Source organism: Podarcis gaigeae (genome assembly GCF_964106915.1).
Source record: "Podarcis gaigeae genome assembly, chromosome: 1".
NCBI lineage: Eukaryota > Metazoa > Chordata > Lepidosauria > Squamata > Lacertidae > Podarcis > Podarcis gaigeae.
The window spans coordinates 3,219,838-3,243,622 of NC_139678.1; the positions used below are offsets into that span (position 1 = coordinate 3,219,838).

The window sequence follows — 23,785 nt, forward strand, 5'->3', positions numbered from 1 at the left end:
CGGCGCTCATCAGCAGCAGCAGCGCGGCTTTGCATCCACGAAAAGAGCGATGAACTCACAGCGCCGCTCCCCCTTTCACGTTCCGGAGCCTCTTACGAGGCTCCTTCTTCGCTTCTGGGGGGGCTCAAGGCGCCCGCCGAGTCCCACGGCCGCAGGCTCGCTCTGCCTGCGGTTTTTCTTGATGGGTCTCCGCTTTGCCGTAGCGGACGACCCTTTTTCGCGGAGCCCCTCTTCACAGCGCGAAGAGGACCGCCATTGCTGTTTCGCGCCGCCTCCGGAAGCCCATGAAGTTCTGAAGAGATTGGTGTTTTTAGTTTTGACAAATCTCAATCCTGGGCTGAGCTTTAATGGTTTAAAGGCCAAAATGGTCAATTTTTTGAAATATCAAACCCTCATAACTCACAAACGGAATGAGATAAAAAAATAAAATTTTAGATTTGAACTTAGTTTTGATCATTCCACAAATGTACAAAATATTAAATTGGATGACATGAAGTAAAAAAGTTGGATCACTTGATATGGAATGACCCAGGAATTTCAGGAAAGGTGTTCTGTGGTCAAGGCCTGGGCTGCTTTAAGAGTACTAGCAAGGACATATCTGGGCTTGCGGAGGAGAGAACACTGTACATGAAGTTCAGAGTTCCACGGATCCCTTTTTTTGTCAGAATGAAGTGTCAAAAGGAAAAGTGGGGCTGTAATATATAGCTGGTCCCTTCCAGAATTAAAATCCGCTACCGAGGTTTCAGAAAATTCCTCTTCTGAGTTCTCCAACCTTCCCCAGTTCCTTCTATGCAACACACAAACATTTTCCTTTTCAGTCTTGTAGTTCCAGCCAGACGCTTCTTTTGGACGTGATTGTTTTTAAACTGCCAAGTAATTTGCATTTGCTTCTGAGTTCCAACTGGCGCTTCAGCTGCAGCAAGCGGATGTCTTGGAAAGCAAGGCCACACCATTCCCAAGCAGGGAGGGATTAAAATGAACACGCTTGTTGCACCCATCTCAAAGCCTGGTGTCAGCAACTCCTCTTCTATTTAAATAACATTTATGCTGCGACTTGGCAGATCAACAAAAACACAGCCACCCACACCCTCTTGTGTGCAATTCTAAAAAGGCACAACACAAAAGGAAATCTGGTCGAGAGGGAGGAGGAAATAAGCAAGTACCAGTTCTTCCTTACAGATTCTTCTGACAACCAGCTGCAAGGGAAAAGTTCTAGGTAGAGGAGATGCCGCCTTCTTTTTCCCCTTCTTTGCATGGCTGAAGACTCTGCACGTGCTCTATGATACCCAATCCCCCACCGAGTTTAAGGGGGAGGTGGGGCTTGCACTTGGTTAAAGATGCAGAGGAGATGGGGCAATTGTCTGCGTAATACTGCAGACCTTCCATGATGTGCCCCTGTATTCCAGGGACAGTCTCAGATTTACAGAAGCTCTCCCGGTTTCCAATTTGATCCGAGAATGTTCTGCTTTTCCTTAGGGCAGGGGTCAGCAAGGTTTACCTTGCCTGGGCCGGTTCACTCCAGCAGAGATCCCTCCGTGGGCTGGATACCGTGTGTGTGATTTTCAACATCTGTGCAGGTACAATTTCTTGTGCCGCAGAAGTGAGTCCCCACACCTCGCTGTGCTGGTTTAGCACAGCACACACGGACTCGCTGAGTGAGCAGCTCGTGGGCCGGTTAAACAACCCCCAGGGGCCGCTTAGGTTACTGATCCATGCCTTAGGACATCCCTATTTTCATCAGAGAAATGTTGGAGGGTAAGGAGTTATGCAACCCTGGAGCCAAGGAGATAAGCGACTTTATAACCTTCAGAAGACATCTGAAGGAAGCCCTGTAGAGGGAAGCTTTTGAACGTTTAATGTTTATATATATATATACACACACACACACATATATATATTGGAAGCTGCTCAGAGTGGCTGGGGCAACCCAGTTAAATGGGCAGCTCATCATCATTATTGAATAGGATGTCCCTATTTTTATTGGGGACGCGGGTGGTGCTGTGGGTTAAACCAGGCTTGCCCATGAGAAGGTCAGCGGTTTGAATCCCCATGACGGGGTGAGCTCCCGTTGCTCGGTCCCTGCTCCTGCCAACCTTGCAGTTTGAAAGCACGTCAAAGTGCAAGTAGATAAATAGGTACCGCTCTGGCGGGAAGGTAAACAGCATTTCCGTGCGCTGCTCTGGTTAGCCAGAAGTGACCTGCTGGCCACATGACCCGGAAGCTGTACGCCGGCTCCCTCAGCCAATAAAGCGAGATGAGCGCCACAAGCCCAGAGTCGGCCACGACTGAACCTAATGGGGTCCTTAGTCCATGGGGTCACAAAGAGTCGGACACGACTAAACAACAACAACATTTTCATTGGAGAAATGTTGGAGGGTAGGGAGTTATGCGACCCCCAGGCAAGGAAATAGAAAACACCCGAAAACATATAATAGAAAACACCCCCACTGTAGGGGGGGAAGCATTTTAAATGTTTAATATTTGTTGGAAGCTGCTTAGATTGGCTGGGGCAACGCATTGAGATGGGCAGGTGACAAATAAAACTATTGTGATCGAATGCTTCGTCCCCCTTTGCAGGGGAGAAATGTTGGCGACTTTCCAGTTCCGGCTGCCTCTGCCTTCCCGCTCTGCCGGGGACCAGGCCGCCCTCCACCCCCGGCGCCGGCTCTTCCCTCTCCCCGGCCGGCCGGCCGGCCAGTGGCTCCGGATGCGGAAGCCGCACGTGGAGGGCGGAGAGCGGCGGCGGCGGCAGGAGGAGGAGGAGGATCCGGAGGCGGCGCCCTCGTCGCCGCTGCTGCAGCCCCGGCGGAGCGGAGCGTGGCGGCTGGTGGCGCGTCCGGGGCGGGGCGGCTGGCTGCCTGGCCGGCTCCCTCCCTCCGCCCGCCCGCCCACGCCCCATCCGGCCTCGGCGCGGGGACTGGCCGCTCGCCCCTTGGCCGCCTCCGGAGAGAAAGAAGGCAGGCAGGGAGATCGAGCCCACGGAAGATGCCGCGCGCGCGGCGGAGGGCACCGTTGGCCGCCCGGCCGCTCGGCTGATGCGCCCCGGAGGGAGGGCCGCGCCGGGCCCGGCTCCCCGGTGATCGAAGGGGTGGCCGCGCCGCCGCCGCCGCCACCGCCATGAGGCTCCGCATCTACAAGCGCAAAGTGCTGGCGCTGCTGCTGGCCCTGGCCGCCGCCGCCTGCGCCCTGGCGCTTTGGGGAGGCGCCGGAGAAGCCGGAGGAAAGCGGGAGACGGACGATCGGGCGCAGCCGCCGCCTCCACCGCCACCGCCGCCGGGAGACCAGCCCGGGGTACCGGCCGGCGGCAGCAGCAGCAGCAGCAGCATCCTCCCCGCGCGGTCCGGCCAGCGGCTGCCCAACGCGTCGTCTCCGGCGTGGCTCCCCGGGGAAGAAGCGTCGGCGTCGGCCAACCGGACGCTGCACTACCGCTCGCTGGTTTACCGGCTCAACTTCGACCAGCCCGTGCGCAACGAGGAGCGCTGGCGGGCGGCGACGGCGGAGGGCGGCGGCGACGGGGCGGACGCGGTGCCGGTGGCGCTGGTGGTGCAGGTGCACGAGCGCGCCGAGCACCTCCGGCTGCTGCTGGCGTCTTTGCGCCGCGCTCCGGGCGCCGACCGGGTGCTGCTGGTCCTGAGCCACGACGTGTGGTCGGCCGAGCTGAACGCGCTGGCCGCGTCGGTGGACTTTTGCGCCGTGCTGCAGGTCTTCTTCCCCTTCAGCCTGCAGCTCTACCCGGGCGAGTTCCCGGGCACCGATCCGCGGGACTGTGCCAGGGACGTGGGCCAGGCGGCTGCGCTGCGCCTGGGCTGCCTCAACGCGCAATACCCGGACGCCTTCGGCCACTACCGCGAGGCGGCCTTTGCGCAAACCAAGCACCATTGGTGGTGGAAGTTGCACTTCGTCTGGGAGCGGGTGCGCGCCCTGCGACGCCACCCGGGCCTGGTGCTCTTCTTGGAAGAGGACCACTACCTGGCACCCGACTTCTACCACGTGCTGCAGCGCCTGTGGGCCGCACGCCAGAGGGACTGCCCCGAGTGCCAGGTCCTGTCGCTGGGCACCTACGCGCCCGTGCGGGGACCCTTCTCCGGACGGGCTGACAAGCTGGAGCTGAAGACCTGGAAGTCCACCGAGCACAACATGGGCATGGCCTTTGGGCGGGACACCTACGAGCAGCTGATGGGCTGCGCCGAGGCCTTCTGCACCTACGACGACTACAACTGGGACTGGACCCTTCAGCACCTGACCGTCAGCTGCCTGCCGCGCTTCTGGAAGGTGCTGGTGCCCGAGATCCCCAGGGTCTTCCACACGGGCGACTGCGGCATGCACCACAAGAGGCAGTGCCAGCCCGCCGCCCAGAGTGCCAAAGTCGATGCGCTGTTGGACGCCAACCGGCAGCACCTGTTCCCCGAGACCATGGTGGTGGGAAAGAGGTACTCGCTGGCCCCGCTGAGCCCCCACGTCAAGAACGGCGGCTGGGGAGACATTCGGGACCACGAGCTCTGCAAAAGTTACCGCAGGTTGCAGTGAGCCCAGCCGGGCCTGGATGGAGCCTCGGCCTTTTCCCCTCCGGCCTGTGGGATCTATTACAGGGGGGCGGGGCGGCGAAAATGTATTGATTGGTTTCTGCTTTAATAGGGACAGTGGTTATTACAGAGAGAGAGAGAGAAAAGAAGTGTTTCTGAGGCAGAAAGGTCCTGTAGGGGAATGTTAAAAATAAACATAAATGCTACTTGTTTACTGGAAAAATAATTGACAATTTTTACCTAGGCCTTTTTATAAAGTGTTTGCGACACTTTCAAACAACCCTGAATTCCGTTTTTCTTTTGCAGTTTGGGTGTCAAAGGGTTGGGCGAGCGCCTAAGATGACCAGGGCCCCCTGTCCGCTACTCACGAGCCCCCCCCCCAGTTCTGAACTGGTTGGCGCTTTCTGAACAACCCCTCACCCTCTCTCTGCCAACCACTTATCTTACTAGAGAGAATCAGTCATTCAGTATTCCATAATCTTGTACATGCTTGCTTGAAATTTGGTACCTTAATACCTGCAAAAGCCTTCTATTTTATTTGCTATGTGCTTATGAGAAAATTGGAAATCCAGTTCTTTTCACTTAAATGTAGAAATATGCAACTTTTTTTTTTAGTTCTTCCAAAATAAAAAAAAATCATGTTTTTTGTAACACAAGTCTTTCAGTGATCCGAAACAATCCCTTTTAATTTTTATAGCGCCAAATTAAAAGAACAGCTTCAACAATGGTAATGACGACACAGTGCAATGATACAAAGTAAAGTAAATTAACAACATAACATTTGAAGAACTGAACTGAAAACAATGACAACCATTTACCTCCTGTTACAGGTTCCTGCGTAGGCAGCCCAGCTTAATGAATAATTAAAAATAGGGTTGGGTGAAGAAACAGAGGAGAGCATCCAAGAGCTAAAAGCCCCAAGCAATGTAAAGTAACAGCATATGGAGAAGAGATATACTAATTGAGAGCCTAGTCAGTAACCTTCAAAAGCCCTTCTTGATGAAAGAGCACAGATCTAATTTAACTATGTGTTGAATGAATGTTACAGCGCAATCCCATCAGAAAATTCTCCTGCACAAGTTCTTCGTAAAGTCAATGGGCCTTGTGCGAAAGAACTTCCCAGTGGATTGTGCCCTTCCTTGCCTCTGGAAAAAGGCACCAAAGATGAAATCCATTTATATGCCCAAAACGTAACAAAGGCCCATTTGTGTATTGTGCTGCAGTAATACAGGCAGCAGCAGAAAACACAAGATGGCAAAGTCATCTCCAAGGCATCCCTTAGACCTGCAGCAAAACGCTTTATTGGTGAATTTTAGTGTGTTCCTAGATTTTACAGGACAATCCAATTAGTGGAAAATACTGAAATAACATAATTAACTGCTGAGTGTTTTCCAGAACTTGACTTTCTGGGATGCAAATGTGTTTCTTCAGGTTACAAGAGAGGAAAGACTTCATTAGGTTAGTCTCCCCTGCTCCATTTCAATTTTGAACATGCTAATTAACGTAGACAGAACTTCTAATTTAATGGCTTGAAGAGTGCTGATGGGTTTTCAAGCAGGTCTTAATTGAGAGTGGGTTCTGGTGAAATCTGTGGGACTGAGAAGAGGGTTACAATCCTGCTCCAGCTGAGCACTGTCGAGCCCCAATGCAGATCACTGGGGAACAATTCTTCCATTTAAAATGTGCTGAATTTTAGCTTCATGGTAGGTACCTGCCACATCCAGGGTATTGATGACTTTTGTTAAAACAACAGTTGGCACAAAATCTAGCTATGGTAGACAAATTAAGCAGAAGTTCTAAAATAGTCTTTGAACTGTGAAAACTAGTTTGGCTGACAGAAAACCTGAAACACATTTCTGCTGTAAAACATAAAGCTGGGAATAGATCTATGTACAGTAGCTGCTTGTGGGGTGTGCTATTCTCTGTCCCAATGGCAGTGGAACTGCAACGGTTGGGTACAGCCCTGTCCCTCGGGGGCATGCTTACTTTGAAATCAATTCCATTAAAATGAATAGGATTATCTTCCTGTGAATGCAGTTTACAATCTGGCTATGAAACCCTGATCCAAAATAGATTGTGCTGCATACACTATAGAAAACAGTTTTCATGCAAGCACCCAGGGGATTTCCCAAGACAGTTGCAACACTCGGCGTTCAGGAGACTTGCATGGGTTTTGATGAACAGAGAGCAACTAGGGGTATTTATACTGGTTTTAGCATCCACCATGAAAGCAAGCAAGCTGGTTTTTGCCCAGCTGGTGCTGTTGCATTTTTATCTACCTGTTTGAAGGGTGCTTGCGGAGTGTGAAAGGGGTGCCCCAAAGGCAAGCCATACAAATTCACACCTAAAAGTGTGGCAGCACAAGTCCGGTGTGAAATGTGAGGCTTCTGAGATGGGAGGAAACTTCAAATAGTGGGTTGTTGTTTCCCCATCAGCAGAGAAGAAATGGGAATGCTGGAGGAAGGGGAAGTTGGAATAAAGGCATTATGAAACCCTGAAGTTGTGACGAGGCCTTGCACAAGAGCACGTCTCAGTTGGCTCAGCCGAGAGATGAATTAGCCTTCTGCCCACACAGCCTCTTCGCTTTGCCCTTCCGTGGCGCAAGACGTCACAACCAAGAAGTCTCCCTGTTTCAGTCACCGGCTTCAGAACAAGCCAGCATCCTAAACGAAACTTCAAAGTCTGGTTTAAGATCCCCATTCCAAAGCTAGTAACTATAGTCTCCCAGTTCAGAATGGGAAATGGGAAATTGATTAGAGACTTCCTGGTTTAATCCTGGTTGTGTGCACAGGCAAAAGGCATGTTTCTATTTCAGTTTAACAAACCTAGATGTAGCCTGACCACGACCTGTATGTTCCCCTGACTACTCGCAGCAACGGGATTTTGACTTTAATGAACTGCCAGTTTCTTTCTGAAATTCAGCAACATGCTGAGTGCTTGTCTAAACCCAGGGCTGCCAAGGCACTGCTCTCCAGACGTTGCTGCATGGCCACTTCCCTCATTCCTGACCTTTGGCTGGGGCTGATATGGAGAGCACTGTGTTGGTCACTCCTTCCTGGAGTCCAATCCTTTCAAATCTCCCAAATGGAAGTGAACGTTTTTGAGCAGATGGGACCAGTGCTTTGTTTCTGCAAGACTTGTGGTTGGGGTTCTGCAACATCCCTTTCCTGTGCTTCTTGGAGGAAATGCAAAATGTAAAACTTGAGGTTTCTCTCGCTGCAGAGCCTGGCTGGGAGCTCAGCACATTAATCCAGTTCATACAACAAAGCATTCTGAAAGGCGACTGCACAGTGCGTTGTGTGGCTGGTAATGTACTGCACACTTCCATCCCGCATGTCTGTTTCCTTTAGCACAGGAGGAGCCGGCCTGCTCCTGTCCTGGCCCTGGTTGTTCTGTGCTGACTCTGAATGCACACCCTCCCCCCCTCTGGTCTGGCCAGGCTCCTCCCAGTTAAACTGGGCTTGCGGTGCGGACGTGGCTCTTTCCTCCTCCCTTGCAAAAGCACGTTCTGACTCACGACACTCCCTTATCTGCTGTTTCCCAGGGCTTGCCAAGCTGGGGTTGCTGGGGTCAAGCTCCAAACAATGGCCTGGTCCCCCGCCAACTTGGCCCATTGTTTCCATGGATGTGAGCGGAGCTGTTTGTGCGGGGCAGCTTTCTGCATCTGCTGAGAGTTCACTGCCATTTTCTTGTTCACCATCCTCTCCCTTGGGAGTAGCTCCTTCTTGCATTTTACCAAGCTCAAAGCTGTTCTGCTCCAGCGGCTGTGAAAAGAAAGGGGGAGAGATGTTTGTTACAGTTGTAGGCTAAAGGTAAAGAGAAGTGTTGCTGAAAACGGTCTCAGCCACCAAACAGGAACAACCTGGGCTTCCTCCCAAACAGGTCTCCCTTTTAAGTTCGTACCTTCTTGCAATGTTTCCAGTAAACAGGGCTAGAGATTTTTGCAGGCCTGGCAGTGGACCCTGACCTACAAAGCTCTGGGAACGTGCTCAGAGGCAAAGTTGCAAGAGTTCTGCCAGGTGGCTGCCCACTGTGTGCTCCTCACAGAAAGGATGATTCTGGCTGGGTTGTGCAAGATGCCTTGCGCTTGTCACAGAGCCGTAGTTACCCAATGCCTTGGGGCCATCTGGATCATGCACATTTCAGAGAAGGAGTCATGGTTTCAGCTGAGGAGACTCAATGTGCGTAAGTCATAAGTGGTGCACTAATTGGTTTTATTCTGATTACATGGTGTACTTGGACTTTTCACAAGGAACCTCAGCAAAGACATGTCAGTAAGCTCATGGAATAATTGGAGAGGTCCTCTTGCAGATCAGGAATTGGTTAAGTATCAGGAAGTGGAGAGTAGGAAGAAATGGCCATTTCTCTGAATGGAGAGATGTAGAAAGTGCATTCCCCCAAGAATTGATACTGAGACCTATGCTTTTTAACTTCTTCATAAACAATCTAGTTTCCTAGCCCAGTTTCCAGGTGATGTTAAATTGTTCAGGGATCATGAAACAAAAGGAGATTGTGAAGACCAAACTGGGTGAATGGGTGGTAAAATGGCAAATGCAATTCAGTGCAAACAAGTGTAAAACAATGCATGTAGTCTAAATTAAGAGTGTTTTGAGCCTCAACACCTTGTTGCTGAGGAGGACTGCATCTAAATCGTCCAAGGACCCTACTTGCTAAGGACCCTCTTTGACAATGCCCAGAAGCAGCCAATGATTGGTAGCCCAGGTTCCTATGTCAACAGTCCTCCAATCGTTCCTATGCAGCAGGACGGGCCACGTTCTGTGATGCTCAGAAGACTTTAGACCAGCTCTCATTTTCACTGGCAAATAAAGCAGTCCTCTAAGATACAGAATAAGGTACAAACCCTTGCGGTGGCTGGCAGAGCAGCCTGGATATGAGCAGCAGGTGGTTGCCAACCTCAATATTCTTGGCCTCATGCAATCTAGTACACCAAGGTGGTCTGTGCCACGGTGCTGGCTGCAAATGTTAATGGAAAAAGCTCTTCTGCTCCAGTGCAGGACTGAGAAAAATGAGAGCACAGATAAGGGAAAACACACCACGTAGATACCAACCAAGAGGTCTGGTGTAGGCTGGAATTGCCATCCAAGCTCTGCTCTCCTTTCAATAATTAAATGTAGAAAATCAAATATTGATATTCATTGCAGTTGGCAAGTTTCCAACAGCTAACAAACAACAGGTGCCAGATCCCAGGTAGAAATGCAAGGTAGCCTCTGGGGCTTTAAATGGAAGCTGTAAATTGACAACACATACCGAGTGTGAGACACTTTAAATTTACAGTAGGGGAAGCAGAAACACCCCCAGAGTCCGTAAGCAGAGCTGGGCTACAAATACAGATGTCTGCTCTTATCTTTCATTTCATTGTGTGCAGGCAATTAAAGAGAGTGCACCTTGCAACCCACCCCCAGGAGCAAAGTCCAGACTACGGCCTTGAACTTTCAGAGTCTGATCCAAGATACGGGCTGGCTGAGGCACATGCTTATTGAAATAATATTTGCAAATGCAGCATGTGGAGCCACACCGTGTTCGGTCTATTTCAGGAAGAGATTACAACTCATCTGCTGCCATTTTTAATCATTTATTATTTGGGATATGCTATAATTTTCTTGTAATGATTCTGCAGATTAAGTTGGGAGGAGGGGAGTGACATCCTAGAAACCCTCATTCTGGGATGGGAATCTGACCGTTTGTTACAGCAGGCTATTTGAGAAACCGCCACACAGGACCAAGTAATTCTTAAAATTATCTATGTTTTCAAGAGACTCTAAATATTAGGTGTCAGTCCAGCCAGCTGCCTCTGTTTATATTTGATTTTGGACTTCTATTCCTTCCAAGTACAGCAGACGATGACAAGTCTTCATGCTCTCCAAAAGGGCTTCAAAATCACAAAGCTTACAAGATCCGCAATAAGATGAGAAAAATCTGACTTCTGATGTGCAGTTAAGATCCTGAGCAAGTTCATGGCCATTAGGAACATTCTCTCTTGCTTATCCTAAATCTCTCTCTGCAATTTAAATCCAATGTTGCTTGTCCTGCATTGAGCTGAAGCCAAATTCTGGCCCATCTGCAGATTTTTGCACAAGCATGGCCATCTCACTGAGACACAGAACATTCCCAGCACACGCATGCCGGGGTGGGGGAGCTCTTAATACAGTGGAGTAGCAAGTTGCCATGTTTGCTGAACATTTGATTTGGAAGTTTTCAGAATCAATGAGCACCCTTAACGCACAGGTAAAAATATCCTTACAAGCAGCAAGGTGTTGGGCAAATGGAACTGGAGACCGGTAAGACAGTGACTGGTTACTCCAGCGTTGTTCATGGATGATAAGGCAGGCCTGCTGAACAATGCCTTACCTTTAATCTGATCTGACTTTTGCCCTCCGAGACATCCAACACTTCAATTAATGGCTGATGTTCCATCTCAGACGGGCTGGAACGGGACATCCTCGAAAGACTGTCCAGAAACTCGTCCACATTGTCTTCAGTGACAAACCACCTTTCCTGAAGGGGGGAAAACAAGTGCAAGGATTAAACCTTCCCTTTGGTTACAAAACACCAGCCCTTAGGCTCCCCACAGCTGCCGCAATCCCCAGCTCTCTGCTGCTGCTTAAAGCTGGCCTTCTTAAATAACGGACGAAACCTTCAGCTCTGGCACCCTCAATCAGAAAGTCACACACAACCAATTGGATCAGCAACAAGAAGGTGTAGACTTTATTGTGGGCTGACAGACTTTGTGTTAGTCAACAAAGTGATGCTTTCCTTAAGGTATTTCTATCTCCCTTTTCAAGCAATCTACTTATACTAGAAACCAGAATACAGCTGCCTAATTTTCTAGCAGATCCTTTGGCCAAGCCTTTCATGGTGAGCTGCTGCATGCCTGCAGGTGATAATGCTTTTTCTATATGCTGGCAAATGGCACAAGGGCAGAGCTGGCCGGGTTGGTTTTGTTTTCTTTTTCTGTGATTAAAGTCTTTTTGCCAAGGCCCTTCTTCCTTGTGCGCATCTGTCTGAGGGATGCCATGGAACTCCAACGAAAGAAAAGTCTTTCTTGGCAGTGACACCTGAACTCTCAACTGCCCTTGCAACACAGCCTTTAGCAATGACAAACCTAGACAGCATCTTAAAAAACAGAGACATCACCTTGCCAACAAAGCTCTTGAGAGTCCCACTGACTGCAAGAAGATCAAACCTATCAATTCTTAAGGAAATCAGCCCTAAGTGCTCACTGGAAGGACAGATCGTGAAGCTGAGGGTCCAAGACTTTGGCCACCTCATGAGAAGAGAAGACTCCCTGGAGAAGACCCTGATGTTGGGAAAGACGGAGGGCACAAGGAGAAGGGGACGACAGAGGACGAGATGGTTGGACAGTGTTCTTGAAGCTATGAACATGAGTCTGACCAAACTGCAGGAGGCAGTGGAAGACAGGAGTGCCTGGCGTGCTCTGGTCCATGGGGTCAAGAAGTGTCAGACACGACTGAACGACTAAACAACAACAACAACAGACAAAGCTTTGCTTCCCTGGCACCCACATCAGAGTCCTTTCGGCACCAGGCTAAGGTGTTTTTGCTCATAGAAGCATTTTAACCTTGTGTAGTATATTTTAATGATTAACCATTTTATCTGTTGTTTCATTATTGTGCTTATGCTGTATACACCCAACTGGTCTGAAGGTCAGTATGAAGATTCAATATATACAGTAATAGGCCAATTCTATGTTAGGCTGCATACATTTTTTAAAGGCCTTTGAGCAGGACTCCAGATGCAAAAGTGCTGCATTACTCAACCCCAAAAGACATTTACCAATGAGAGAGAAACAGAGGCTATGCAGATTTGTCAACCTTTTTTCTGGCAAAGCACCAGCGCCTTGTACAACTGTGCGGCAAGGAGAAATTCAACAGGTGAAGCTTTTTACACATGGGGTAAATGAACTGGACCATGTGGCAATAAAATCTTCAGCCAGTGAATTTTTGCTTGCCATACAGCTGTAAAAAAAAAAAGTAGAGCAGATCCCCTATGAGGAAATGTTGCAACATTTGGGACTTTTCAGTTTAGAGAAAAGGCAGGTACAGAGACAGCGGTGCCCAAAGCTGTTTTCTGGATTGCAGGTACATGCATGCTTTGTCCTGGAGCCACTACTTCCTCAATCTCAGGGGATTTGGCCTTTAAAGCTAAAGTAAAATGTCCAGGTTCACTGATGAAGCAAACTGCCCTGTGGGGAATTCCACTTTCCTTATTTGTGCCCATGTTCCCTGTCTGCACATCACTGAAAGAGATGGCTCCACATGCTGTCCTGGTTCACACATAATGCTGAACTGTAGTTTAATAATAACAATAACAGTTTTATTATCTATACCCTGCCAGTCTCCCCTGCCCTCTCCTCCTGCAGGACAACCAAGAGGAGGAAATCCGAAGTGATGGCTTCCATTTGCAGAAAACCATAGTGACTCATGTCCAAAGCTAGGGGAAACTGTGATGAATGTTAACTATATTTCAGAGAACAAGCCACCTTCAAAATGCAGTTGATTAACTATAAACACTAATAATGGTCCTCAGTTTGGACAAAATAAGTAATTACAGTTGACTGAAAACAGAAACAAGACCTTCCCATTTCCTTGTGGCTTTTCCAGAGGAGAGGGAGGTGCCAGGGCTCCCCCAGACTCATTCTCATAACCTTACATCGCTGTCACCACCGTTTCAGAGTTAACAAAACCCACACATGCACCTTGGAACATGTCACTCTCAAGAAGCTTCACATATATTAAGTTACATTTTTATTTTATAACATTCATAGGATGACTTTATGAACTCATTCAATGTGGCTTACAGCCTTATAAAAATACAACTTTCGACAGGAATAAAATACATAAAAAACTTCTAATAGAACCACAATGTTAAGAAAACCTGAAATAATAAATACATGTCCAGCCCAGAAATAACACAGAAATCCATCAACCAACAGAAGGCCAATGGCAAGATGGAACATCACTCATAGGTAAGTCACTGAACCCAACTGGGCATATTGAGAATATTGCACAAAACCACAATAACACTGTATGTCTAGGACTTAACAATATATGTCAGCACTATGTCACGCTGTTCATTGGACATTAAATAAAAACAACTAATAAAGCACATTTTGGGTTCACAGTAGTCTTTGGAGCAATTGCCAATGGTAAGAAATAAAGCTAACAGATCCATTTTTGCCCCTTTATCAGTAATACCCAGTGCTAAGTTATTAGAATTGAAAGTTTCTCTTCAGCAGACTGCAGGCATTTCAAAAGTAGGTCATGTGCTGGATCTAAATTAAGTTAAGGTGTCTTTATGGTGAATTCAGGAAACAGGTTCAAAAGAAACTCAGATCTCAGAGCCTCTCTGCCTTTTTGCAAATCCTGCTGCAGAGATCAGCTAAAGTCAGAGTCTCTACGGCAATGGAAGATGAAAACCACAAAGGGGGGCAGGGGGGTGTCTCCTGTGTATAAGGTATTAGCAATGGCCAGAATTAGGACATCTCCAGAAAGGCTTTCGGCAGCTTAATCAAGAGGTTAATAACTTTGGTGACACAAGTTTCCCATACCAGGAAGGCGGCAAATGAAACTTAAATATTAATGGCTTCTAGAAAATGATGGTGCTTTTTATCAGTGATTAAATCAGTAACAATTTTGATGGGTAGATTTTTCTTTTCTTTTCAAAATGTATTCTCTATTCTTTATTATAGTTTCTGTGATGCATCAAGGCGGCAAAATGACTTGAAATGGCCCTGGGTTTATTTCCTCCTGTCATTCCCATTTTCGAATACCATGTTACAATAAATATTCTAATCCCAGTTCTATATTTGTTACGCCTCTGCTTTGACAAATAATGCTTAGATAAATAGAAACTTCCAAAGCAAAGGTCAGCAACGGCACCAAAGCAAACATCTATAAACCACTGAAAATTAGTACGTAACAGCGTGTGGGGGCTCCTTTCTTTACTTTTAGCACTGCTTGGTTTACACAAATGTTTCAAAACACTGTTTTGAATCTTGCAATGTTTTTGAACAGTTTTATGTGCTAATGGGGTGTACTTTTAGGGAGTTGTTTGCTGGCTGCTCTGAGCATTTTCAAACAGAAAGGCAGGACAAAATAGCTTTGAAATAAACTGAACAAATAAAATCTGGTGACAAATGTGGAAATGTGGACTTAATTTCATCAGATATTTATAAAGGATAGGAAATGGAAGAACTGACTACTTTGCTCCACATTAGGGAGGACACTAGCTAGACAAATATATTTATTTTGGGGGAAGGGCATGGCATTCAGAGATGTGTTTTTTGCTTGGTGATTGTCTAAGAGTTTCTCCTTGTTACACTAATTTGCTGTAGAAAAAAGAAGAGGGAGAAAGAACTGCTTTATATAGGTCTGCATGAAACCTTTATAAATTGTGCACGATTGCCCCATCCCAGTGTTGCTAAAGAGAGAGCTGTCTGTTAATGCCTTCTCTCTGCTTCCTGTTCCTTAACCATTTACTTACTTTTAAGAGGACCTCTCCTCTGATCTGACGACAGCTAAGCTTACTCAGGAGTCTTTTTTTTAAAATAAATATTTATTAAGGTTTTTTTTTTATAAAAGAAATACATAGATAATAAACAACATTACTTATATCATAACAAAATTTCATAACTTGTTTGGACTTCCTCACGTCTCCTGCTCCCACTTACATCGTTAAAAAGTTTTTTTCCAAGCAAATTATCATCTTGTTTACAATCTTATATCCACTCATTTAAGTATAGTCTAGCGATTCTCCGAAAGGTTTATGCTTACTCAGGAGTCTAATGCTCCTGTCTATCTGAAGTATAGACTAGCCTAGAGCAAAGCTACCACCAAATTCTTCCATCCTAGCAACCCACTGCAAATCCATTCAGATGACTAAAGCTAATCTGGGCATTAAAATGGAATTAACACTGTGGACGTAGTTTGTGGGGAAAGTGTGTATTGTTAACTAAGGGGGATTTTATTGCTTACACCCTGGTTTCCAAAATGGCTTGGAACTCATTTGCCTATTACATCATTGCTGAAATACAAAGAGATGGGAGGAACATCTTTTTTTAATCAATCTGAATATCTTCTAGTTGGCATTCTAAAGGTTTGGTTTGCATAAGATCCTGGATGGTTCAGTTGGTTACAGCCTGGTGCTGATAATGTCAAGATTGCAAGTTTGCTTCTCCGTATGGGACAGCTGCATATTTCTGCATTGCAGGGGGTTAGACTAGATGACCCTCAGGGTCCCTTCCAACACTTCAATTCTATGATTCTATGGTTGTACCCTGATGTGTGAGCCTCCTTCGGTTCCAGCTAGAAGAGTAAACACACAGGAATTCCTCCCAGGTGAAGAAGAGTGAGATACGGTCTCCGGTCTGTTAGTGCCACCATGTGTAAGCGAAAAGGAATCCTGCTTTAAAACATTTATGTAGGTTGCCTACTCACAGCACTAAAAACCAACCCCTGCTTCTTGGGGAAAACATAGAGAGCAAGGAACTCCACTGCCTATCTGCTGGTGGTGATGACGAGAGCAACAATTTTCCCCCTCTGAAAAGCAAACAGTGTTTCACCATGGCAATCCCCTTAAACGTCCATGTGCCAAAACCAATTCTAGTTGGCATTTCTCCACTCATTTGGAAAACATCAAGAACTGGCAATTTTCCGCTGCTGCCAGCAAAACATGAAACTAGCTGCTCAGTTTTGGAAAGGAACAACTAGGCAAACATGTAATCTGTGGATTGACAGAAACAAAGGATCCCAGAAGAACCCCAGCACCACAGAAAAATACCATGGCATGGGGAAACCCAAGAGATTTCACTCATACACATATCAACACATGATTAGCACAAGAATTATGGAATGAAGAGACAACAATCCAGACTAATTTTCCCAAGAGTCATTCTAATATTGAGCAAGTTGTTCCCAACTGTGCATTAAATAATTAGTGTTATTAATCCTTTCTTGCAAGGGTTGGCATTCACTTCACTCCTGTATGTTCTTCAACTACAGTTGGCAGCTATTGGACAGGATTTACAGTGTTCGGGAACTAATGGTGCTGACTAGGGCTGATGGGAATTGTAGTTCAAACTAGGTTGGGGGAAGGATGACTTATAAAGCCACCAATATATTCTTAAGCACACCTCTACCAGTTAACCAGCTGCTACAATGTCAGTGTATAACCTGAAAATATTTATTTTTTTCTAAGCATTCTCCTATGAAAGTATTTTCAGTTGCTAGCTGGAGGTCAAGCAAGAACTAATTCCACTGGCTAATTCCAAAAGAATCTAGATATGTGGGGAGGCTAGAAATAGGAAAACTAGAGCTGCTGTTAAAATGGTTTATACTGTAACAAGAAGGTATCTGGTTTCTTGGACCAAGACGTGGATAATCTTGAATCTCTCTCCATGAGAATGTCACTAAATAAACCCGTTTTTCTCATTCTAAACAATGCATTTTGCCTGAAGGCTTCATGTCTGGAATTTATGCTTTCCTGCATGCCTATTTCTTATATCTCTCTATCTTCCCTGGAGAAAAAATGGCCAATTGTTGTCCCTACTGCAGTGGTATCACTGCAACCAGGCCCCATCCTTGGGCTGCGGAAGGCAAAGACACATGAGCACAGCTGAGCCAACGCTGGCAGTACAGATCTTGCTCACTGGGACACACCTTCAGCCTCCAGGTGTCAGCTGTTCTGTAGGATGGAAAACTTATTTGCTTGTGCTGTACTACTTGGCTGAAAAATCTGACGAAAGAAACCAGTCACCTGCAACTGAACCTTCTCCCATTCGTAGTCCTCACACCCAGCCAGCGGCAATGCCTGACATAAGGAGTTAATGGTTTCTGCAAAGCATTAGATTAATGACCTTTCACCAGCCTCTGAGAGAAATGCCACAGTTATTTTTTACCTCCTTGCCATCAATGATCCATACTGAATGAGATAATATAATTTTAAAAATTTTAATCAAAAGGGCATCTGATCTGTTAAAACCCTATTTAACAAACTGCTGGCCTTTAAGGAACTTCAGAACGAAAGGTCACATTGCCTCTCTAAGAGATGCAACCCTTGCAGGAACAGCAGTGGGGAAAGTCCATCCATATCAAGGGCTCAGTCTATTTCTTGAAAAACTGCCATGGTTTTCCAAACCGAGGGTGTGCATTTAAGATGGGAGCAGCAGATCAACACAGCTAGCACTCCAGCACAAGACAAGATCCTCCACAAAGTGGTGGACTGAACTCCAGAACAGGAGGAAAATTACTCAAGGCCACAACTGAAACACCTGAGAAAGGATAAAGATGTCTCTGTTGCCAGGAGACAGAAGCCCAAACACCATCCCCAAAAAGTATCATGCTGCAGAGCACCCTCATCTGGTTCTAGAACCAGAGCAAAATCACAGGGGAGTTTGGTGATGGTTTACAGGTCACTATATACTTATAAGCTCTTCCACATGTTTCTGTTTAACAGAAGAGAGCCAGTGTGGTGTAGTGGTTAAGAGCAGTAGACTCGTAATCTGGTGAACCGGGTTCGCATCTCCGCTCCTCCACATGCAGCTGCTGGGTGACCTTGGGCCAGTCACACTTCTCTGAAGTCTCTCAGCCCCACTCACCTCACCAAGTGTTTGTTGTTGGGGAGGAAGGGAAAGGAGAATGTTAGCCGCTTTGAGACTCCTTAGGGTAGTGGTAAAGCGGGATATCAAATCCAAAAAACCAAAAAAAACAGCAGGGGCTTGATTTGATCAGTTTACTCTCAACTAAACCAAAAGCAAGCAGCAGCTAGTCTGGATTGCGCCCCACTTTAAAGTTGAGTTTTGCACCCTGAACCTGGGTGTTCAGAAGCTGGCTGTGGGCAAAAGTGTCTTTGCACAATTTTGCTTGGTGCGCTGGGTGACCTGTTCCTAGAAAAGTCAGATCTGGCCAGGATACCTCACGACCTGCATTGCAGCTGAACTAGCTTTTGTTTAAAAGCTTCAGCTGGCACAGTATGCTGTGGCCAGACTGCTGACTGGAGCCAGTTATCAGGAACGTGTGGCTCCACTATTACAAGAGTTTCACTGGAAGTCGGCCCACATCCAGACCCAAATCGAAGTGCTGGTTAGGACTTTAAACTTCTGTTTCAGGAGTGGCAAAGCTTCCTAGCCCAGCAGACCAAGTCTTACAGGTGAAAAGGTCCTGCAAAACACCCCTATATAAAGTACAGAGCTTATTTTAGTCATCACTACTATACAGGACTCAGTAGCTTCAATATGTCATTTGTACTGGCATATAATTAATATTTATGTGAGTTTGAATAATTAATTATATGCCAATGCAAATGAAATTTAGAAGCTACTGAGTCCTGACATACATGGGTTCTGCCTTGCCAGAATGCAACCCTAGCTCTAATAGTATCTCATGTTGATGAGAGCTGACTCAATTAAGAGCTCTGATTAAGTGGTAAATAAATGTGTGTGTTTTCTTCAACAGGGAAAAATGTATAGCCCTTGGTCAGCAAGAAGACCAAACCTGTATCATCTCTCTCCTCCCCTCTGCAATTTTAATACGAGGTGTGTTTTTTTTCCAATGCAAAGAAACATTCTAGGCAACAGAACTCCAGAGAATCAGTCTACAGATTCATGAGCATTCGGTCTGGAATGTTTATTCACAAAGAAGGTGGAAGCTATAACAAGAAATGCTGTCTTCAAAGAGCAGAACTGCAAATGAAGCTAGTTTGAGTATTGAAACAGATAGGAAGCATAATTTACTTTGCCTCTTCAGTTTCTAAATAAACATGATAAAACTGCAAATGGCCACACATTTGTTTTCTAAACAGGTGTCAGGAGGAGGATGACAGTTTCAGTCCCCTGCTGACATCAAATAGGAGAAACTTTATAGCATATTACATACCGGTAAGTAGCAAAGCAGAAAAGCAGTGACAACCCTAGACAGCATCTTAAAAAGTAGAGACATTGCCAACAAAGGTATGTATAGTTCAAGCTATGGTTTTCCCAGTAGTGATGTATGGAAGTGAGAGTTGGACCATAAAGAAGGCTGATCGCCAAAGAATTGATGCTTTTGAATTCTGGTGCTGGAGGAGACTCTGGAGAGTCCCATGGACTGCAAGAAGATCAAACCTATCCATTCTGAAGGAAATCTACCCTGAGTGCTCACTGGAAGGACAGATCGTGAAGCTGAGGCTCCAGTACTTTGGCCACCTCATGAGAAGAGAAGACTCCCTGGAAAAGACCCTGATGTTGGGAAAGATGGAGGGCGCAAGGAGAAGGGGACGACAGAGGACGAGATGGTTGGACAGTGTTCTTGAAGCTACCAGCATGAGTTTGACCAAACTGTGGGAGGCAGTGGAAGACAGGAGGGCCTGGCATACTCTGGTCCAGGGGGTCACGAAGAGTCAGACACGACTAAACAACAAAACTAAACAAGTAGCAAAGCAAGTTCAGGGGACAAGTTCTACTGTGTACGGGTAGGCACACAGTATTCACTTCAGTACTATGAGGTCCTTGTGTTTTGACAGCGCCTTCTCCAGTTCAGCCCAAAAGAGGTCAGATACAGTCTTGATGTGAAGCCCTGAACAGTTTGGGACTTAGGTTCCTAAATGACTTTTTCTCTCTTTCTCATACAAGCCTATTCAGCTACTGCCAACCATCCTCAGAGGTCCTTCTCAAGCTTTCGGAGGCAAGGAGAATGGGAAGAGAGCAGCGAGTTGCCATACTAAAAGGGTTAGGTAGCAGTCACTACTTACTATGGAGGTTATTTTCTTTTCATCACTGTGGTAGGGAAGGAAAATGTTCCCAACACCCCAATAGCTATGGGCAATAAGAAAAAAACCACAGCACTTCAACTTAACATCACATGCAACTAGTTGGCCTTCAGGTAAAGGACTAACTGGGGCCTCACTTGCAATAATAATAATAATAATAATTATTATTATTATTATTATTATTATTATTATTATTATTTATACCCCGCCCATCTGGCTGGGTTTCCCCAGCCACTCTGGGCGGCTTCCGAACTGAACATTAAAAACAATACAGCATCAGACATTAAAAACTTCCCTAAACAGGGCCACCTTCAGTTGTCTTTGAAAAGTAAAATAGTTATTTATTTCCTTGAGGAAGGGCGTTCCACAGGGCAGGCGCCATCACCGAGAAGGCCCTCTGCCTGGTTCCCTGTTACCTCACTTCTTGCAGCAAGGGAACCACCAGAAGGCCCTCGGCGCTGGACCTCAGTGTCCGGGCAGAACAATGGGGGTGGAGACGCTCCTTCAGGTATACAGGACCGAGGCCGTTTAGGGCTTTAAAGGGCTTTACTACTCCCACAAATCCTAAGAATGGAAGAAGAACCTAGCTGGATCAGGTCAAAGACTCATCGAGTCCAGCATCCTGCTGTCCACAGTGGTCAGTCAACAAGATGCCTCAGGGAAGCCCAGCAGCAAAACATGAGCACAACAGCACTCCTTATCACTGCCTTGGCAGTGGGCATAAGAAGTAGCCTTATACTCCACATATTTGTCTAGTCTCCTATTAATGCTATCCAAATTGTTGGCCATCAATTCCATTGTTTAACTATGCACTGTGTGAACCCAGATACCTTTCTGTTGCTCCCACATTTAGCAAGGAGCCTAGTGGGGAAAGTGTTGGAGACCCACATTCAAATCCTGCTCAGCCATGAGGGTCACATTACATCACATTAGTCTCAGCATAACTTACTTCCAAGTGTAGTTGCGTGAATAAATTTATGCGATAACAAGTGAGTGCGCAATGCCCCAAGTAGAAGAGCAGAATAAAAACGAAATAAGGGCCTCAAAAATATACCCCTGATTCTGCTACACCCTGAGGGTGAGAGTGATATAAAATGTAGTTTTACCTGCAAGGAATCACCATTTGGGCCGAAATACATCTTTCTCCAAAGTCCAGTGGTCTTGTGAGACTTGGTAAGGGAAATAACAGCATTATCGGGGGACACATCAAGTCCAAACTCAGGGGGACTCAGTCTATTTTCTGGAGGAAACTGCAGGAGGAATGTATAAGAATCAAAGTCTTTGCTGGCAAAACTAACTCTGTAGCAATTTGTTCCTACTTCCCCCCTGAGGCTCTGGGGAACAATGCCTGGCACCTGCAAGATCAGCCTCAGAGAGTTTTCATCCTGAGTGCATTGGAAAGGGGGACACCGGGCGGCTGGGCTTGCAGGGGGCACTGGAGAGTCAAGGCAGCTAGTAGGGCTTTTGGCAGAATCCGGATCAACGGTGGGGCCCTCCGTGGGCAGCAGAGGAGAACCAGAGGTTATGTTTGCAGGATCCAGAGGGGCAGGTGCAGAAATCTGCACGGTGCTAGTGGTACTGGGGCACGCTGGTGGCGCAGAAAGCTCTCTTCTTTTGGAGGGCATAGGATCCTCATCTACATTAGAGCAGTCCAGACCCGACAGGGTTGCCACGGAATGGTCCAGGCCGTCACAGCGGGACACACGTGGAGGAGCCACGATGCCACCGGGGCACGGCGAGGGCACCACGTCGCTGGTGACATGGGTGTTTTCGTTCAGATCCATGTCGGCGCAGAGGAGCCCCTGACTTACTCCCGCAACAGGGCCGGGTAGCTCCAGGGTGCTGTCCACGCACGGATCTTCACGCGGCGCAGCAGGCAAACCCGTGCCGCCGCACGTCGGGGCGGTCGGACGCGTGTCAGCCGCCTGGCCGCTTTCCGCGGGAGCCTCCGGGCTGCTGGCACCGGGGCTCCGAGGATCGTCGGAATCGTTATGACCCGGACACGTGGAAAGGCCAGGCTCGGGAGCGGCCGGAGCGCTTTCCGCGGCGCACCCCGGCCCCGCCTCCACGTGGGCGGCAAGGGGCGTTTGCTCCGCGTTGCTCGTGGGTTGGATCGGGGCGCAGCCCGGCTGCGGTTCAGCCGAGCCTCCGGTTTCCGAAAGCGGCGGCGGCTCTTCTTCTTTTTCCTTCTCCTCCCTTCCTTCCTCCTCCTCCTCCTCCGGCCGGCCTTGCTCGCCGCATCCGGGGCTCCCCTGCTCTTGCCCGGCCGGCGGCAGCACGGGCAGCACGACCACCAGCTGCCTCTTGGCCTTGTTGAAGGTGGCCTTGCCGGCGGCCTCGTCCACGGCGTAGGGCAGCGGCAGGCGGAGGCTGTAGGCGGCGGGGCGCCGCGACTCCAGCCGCAGCTCCCGCCCGCGGACCTCCAGCTCCGCCTGGGCGGCCGAGCCCAGGCAGGGCAGCTCCACCGTCACCACCAGCTCGCGGGGCACCGGGCTGGGCGCCGAGTCGCGGCAGCAGCGGTAGTCCTGCAGGTCCACGTAGGAGCGCTGCCGGAGGCTCCAGCGCGGCGTGGTGGCCGCCGGGGCCGGCTCGGGCGTCGGCCTCGGGGGCTCGGCCGGGCGAGGCGGGTAGGCGTAGGGCGTGGGGAAGGGCGGCAGCGGCGACGAGGGGCTCTCTTCCTCCCCGGTTCCCTCCGGGGCGCCCCCGGGCAGCGGCGTCCGGAGCAGCGTGGCCTGCGGGACTCCCTTGTACTTGATGCCCCGTAGCGGCACGGCGTTGGCGCGGTCCAGGCCGGGCGAGAAGTGGCTCTCCAGCGCCTCCAGGGCCGTGTCGCTCACCAGGCGGCGGAAGCGGGCCGAGCGGGCGGCCAGGCGGAGCGCGTCCGGGTGGAAGAGCACGTCGTAGACCAGGCGCGGCGGGCCTCGAGGCTCCCCGGGCCTCCGCCGGCTGCCCAGCTCCTCCCGGGCCGGCGCCAGGCAGTGCGGCAGCGTCCAGCGGCTGCCCCCGGGCTCCGGCCGCGCCTCGGGCCTGGCCACCAGCGCGTTGCCGCAGACGTTGACGTAGCAGCGGCGGGAGCCGGCCTGGCTGGTCCGCAGCACCCAGCCGGGCTGCGGGTGCAGGAAGCGCGCCTCGACGCCCCGCTGCCGCTCCAGCGCCGACACCTCCGCCTCGTACACGGCCCGCTGCGCCGGGTCGCTCAGCTCGGCCGCGTAGTCGGCGAACAGCTTGCGGAAGCCCTCGTCCTGGAAGGCCTTGCTCAGCCGCTCCACCTCGTCCCCCGTCAGGTCCAGGCCTTCCAGGCTCGAGCGGACCGCCGCCATGCCGGCCCTCGGAAAGCCACCGGGGAAGGAGGAGGACGGTTGCTATGGAAGCCACCCTAACAAGATGGCGGTGAGGCCCGTCGCTATGGAGACGGGGGCCGGCAAAATGGCCGAGGCCGCCGTCGCTATAGAAACGATGGCGGCGGCGAGGCCCGTCGC

At 48.8% G+C, this 23,785-nt stretch overlaps 2 protein-coding genes and 1 long non-coding RNA gene across 3 annotated transcripts; 2 read left to right on the plus strand and 1 right to left on the minus strand.

The window, feature by feature from the left end:
* The first annotated feature begins 2,835 nt into the window (after window positions 1–2,835).
* Window positions 2,836–5,179, plus strand: MGAT2 (alpha-1,6-mannosyl-glycoprotein 2-beta-N-acetylglucosaminyltransferase). The gene has a single exon (XM_083736131.1). It carries the CDS (start codon window positions 3,118–3,120, stop codon window positions 4,525–4,527), a length of 1,410 nt encoding a protein of 469 aa, XP_083592257.1. The 5' UTR covers window positions 2,836–3,117; the 3' UTR covers window positions 4,528–5,179.
* A 3-nt stretch (window positions 5,180–5,182) lies between these two features.
* On the minus strand, window positions 5,183–23,681 carry DNAAF2 (dynein axonemal assembly factor 2). The gene is made up of 3 exons (XM_083732522.1): window positions 21,413–23,681; window positions 10,893–11,039; window positions 5,183–8,287 (listed from the first exon to the last, which is right to left on the minus strand). The coding sequence occupies exons 1-3, from the start codon at window positions 23,624–23,626 to the stop codon at window positions 7,769–7,771; spliced, it is 2,880 nt and encodes a 959-aa protein (XP_083588648.1). The 5' UTR covers window positions 23,627–23,681; the 3' UTR covers window positions 5,183–7,768.
* LOC310845232 lies at window positions 13,273–14,364 on the plus strand. The gene is made up of 2 exons (XR_014564585.1): window positions 13,273–13,710; window positions 14,254–14,364. It is a non-coding gene; the product is annotated as an uncharacterized lncRNA (long non-coding RNA).
* Window positions 23,682–23,785: the final 104 nt, after the last annotated feature.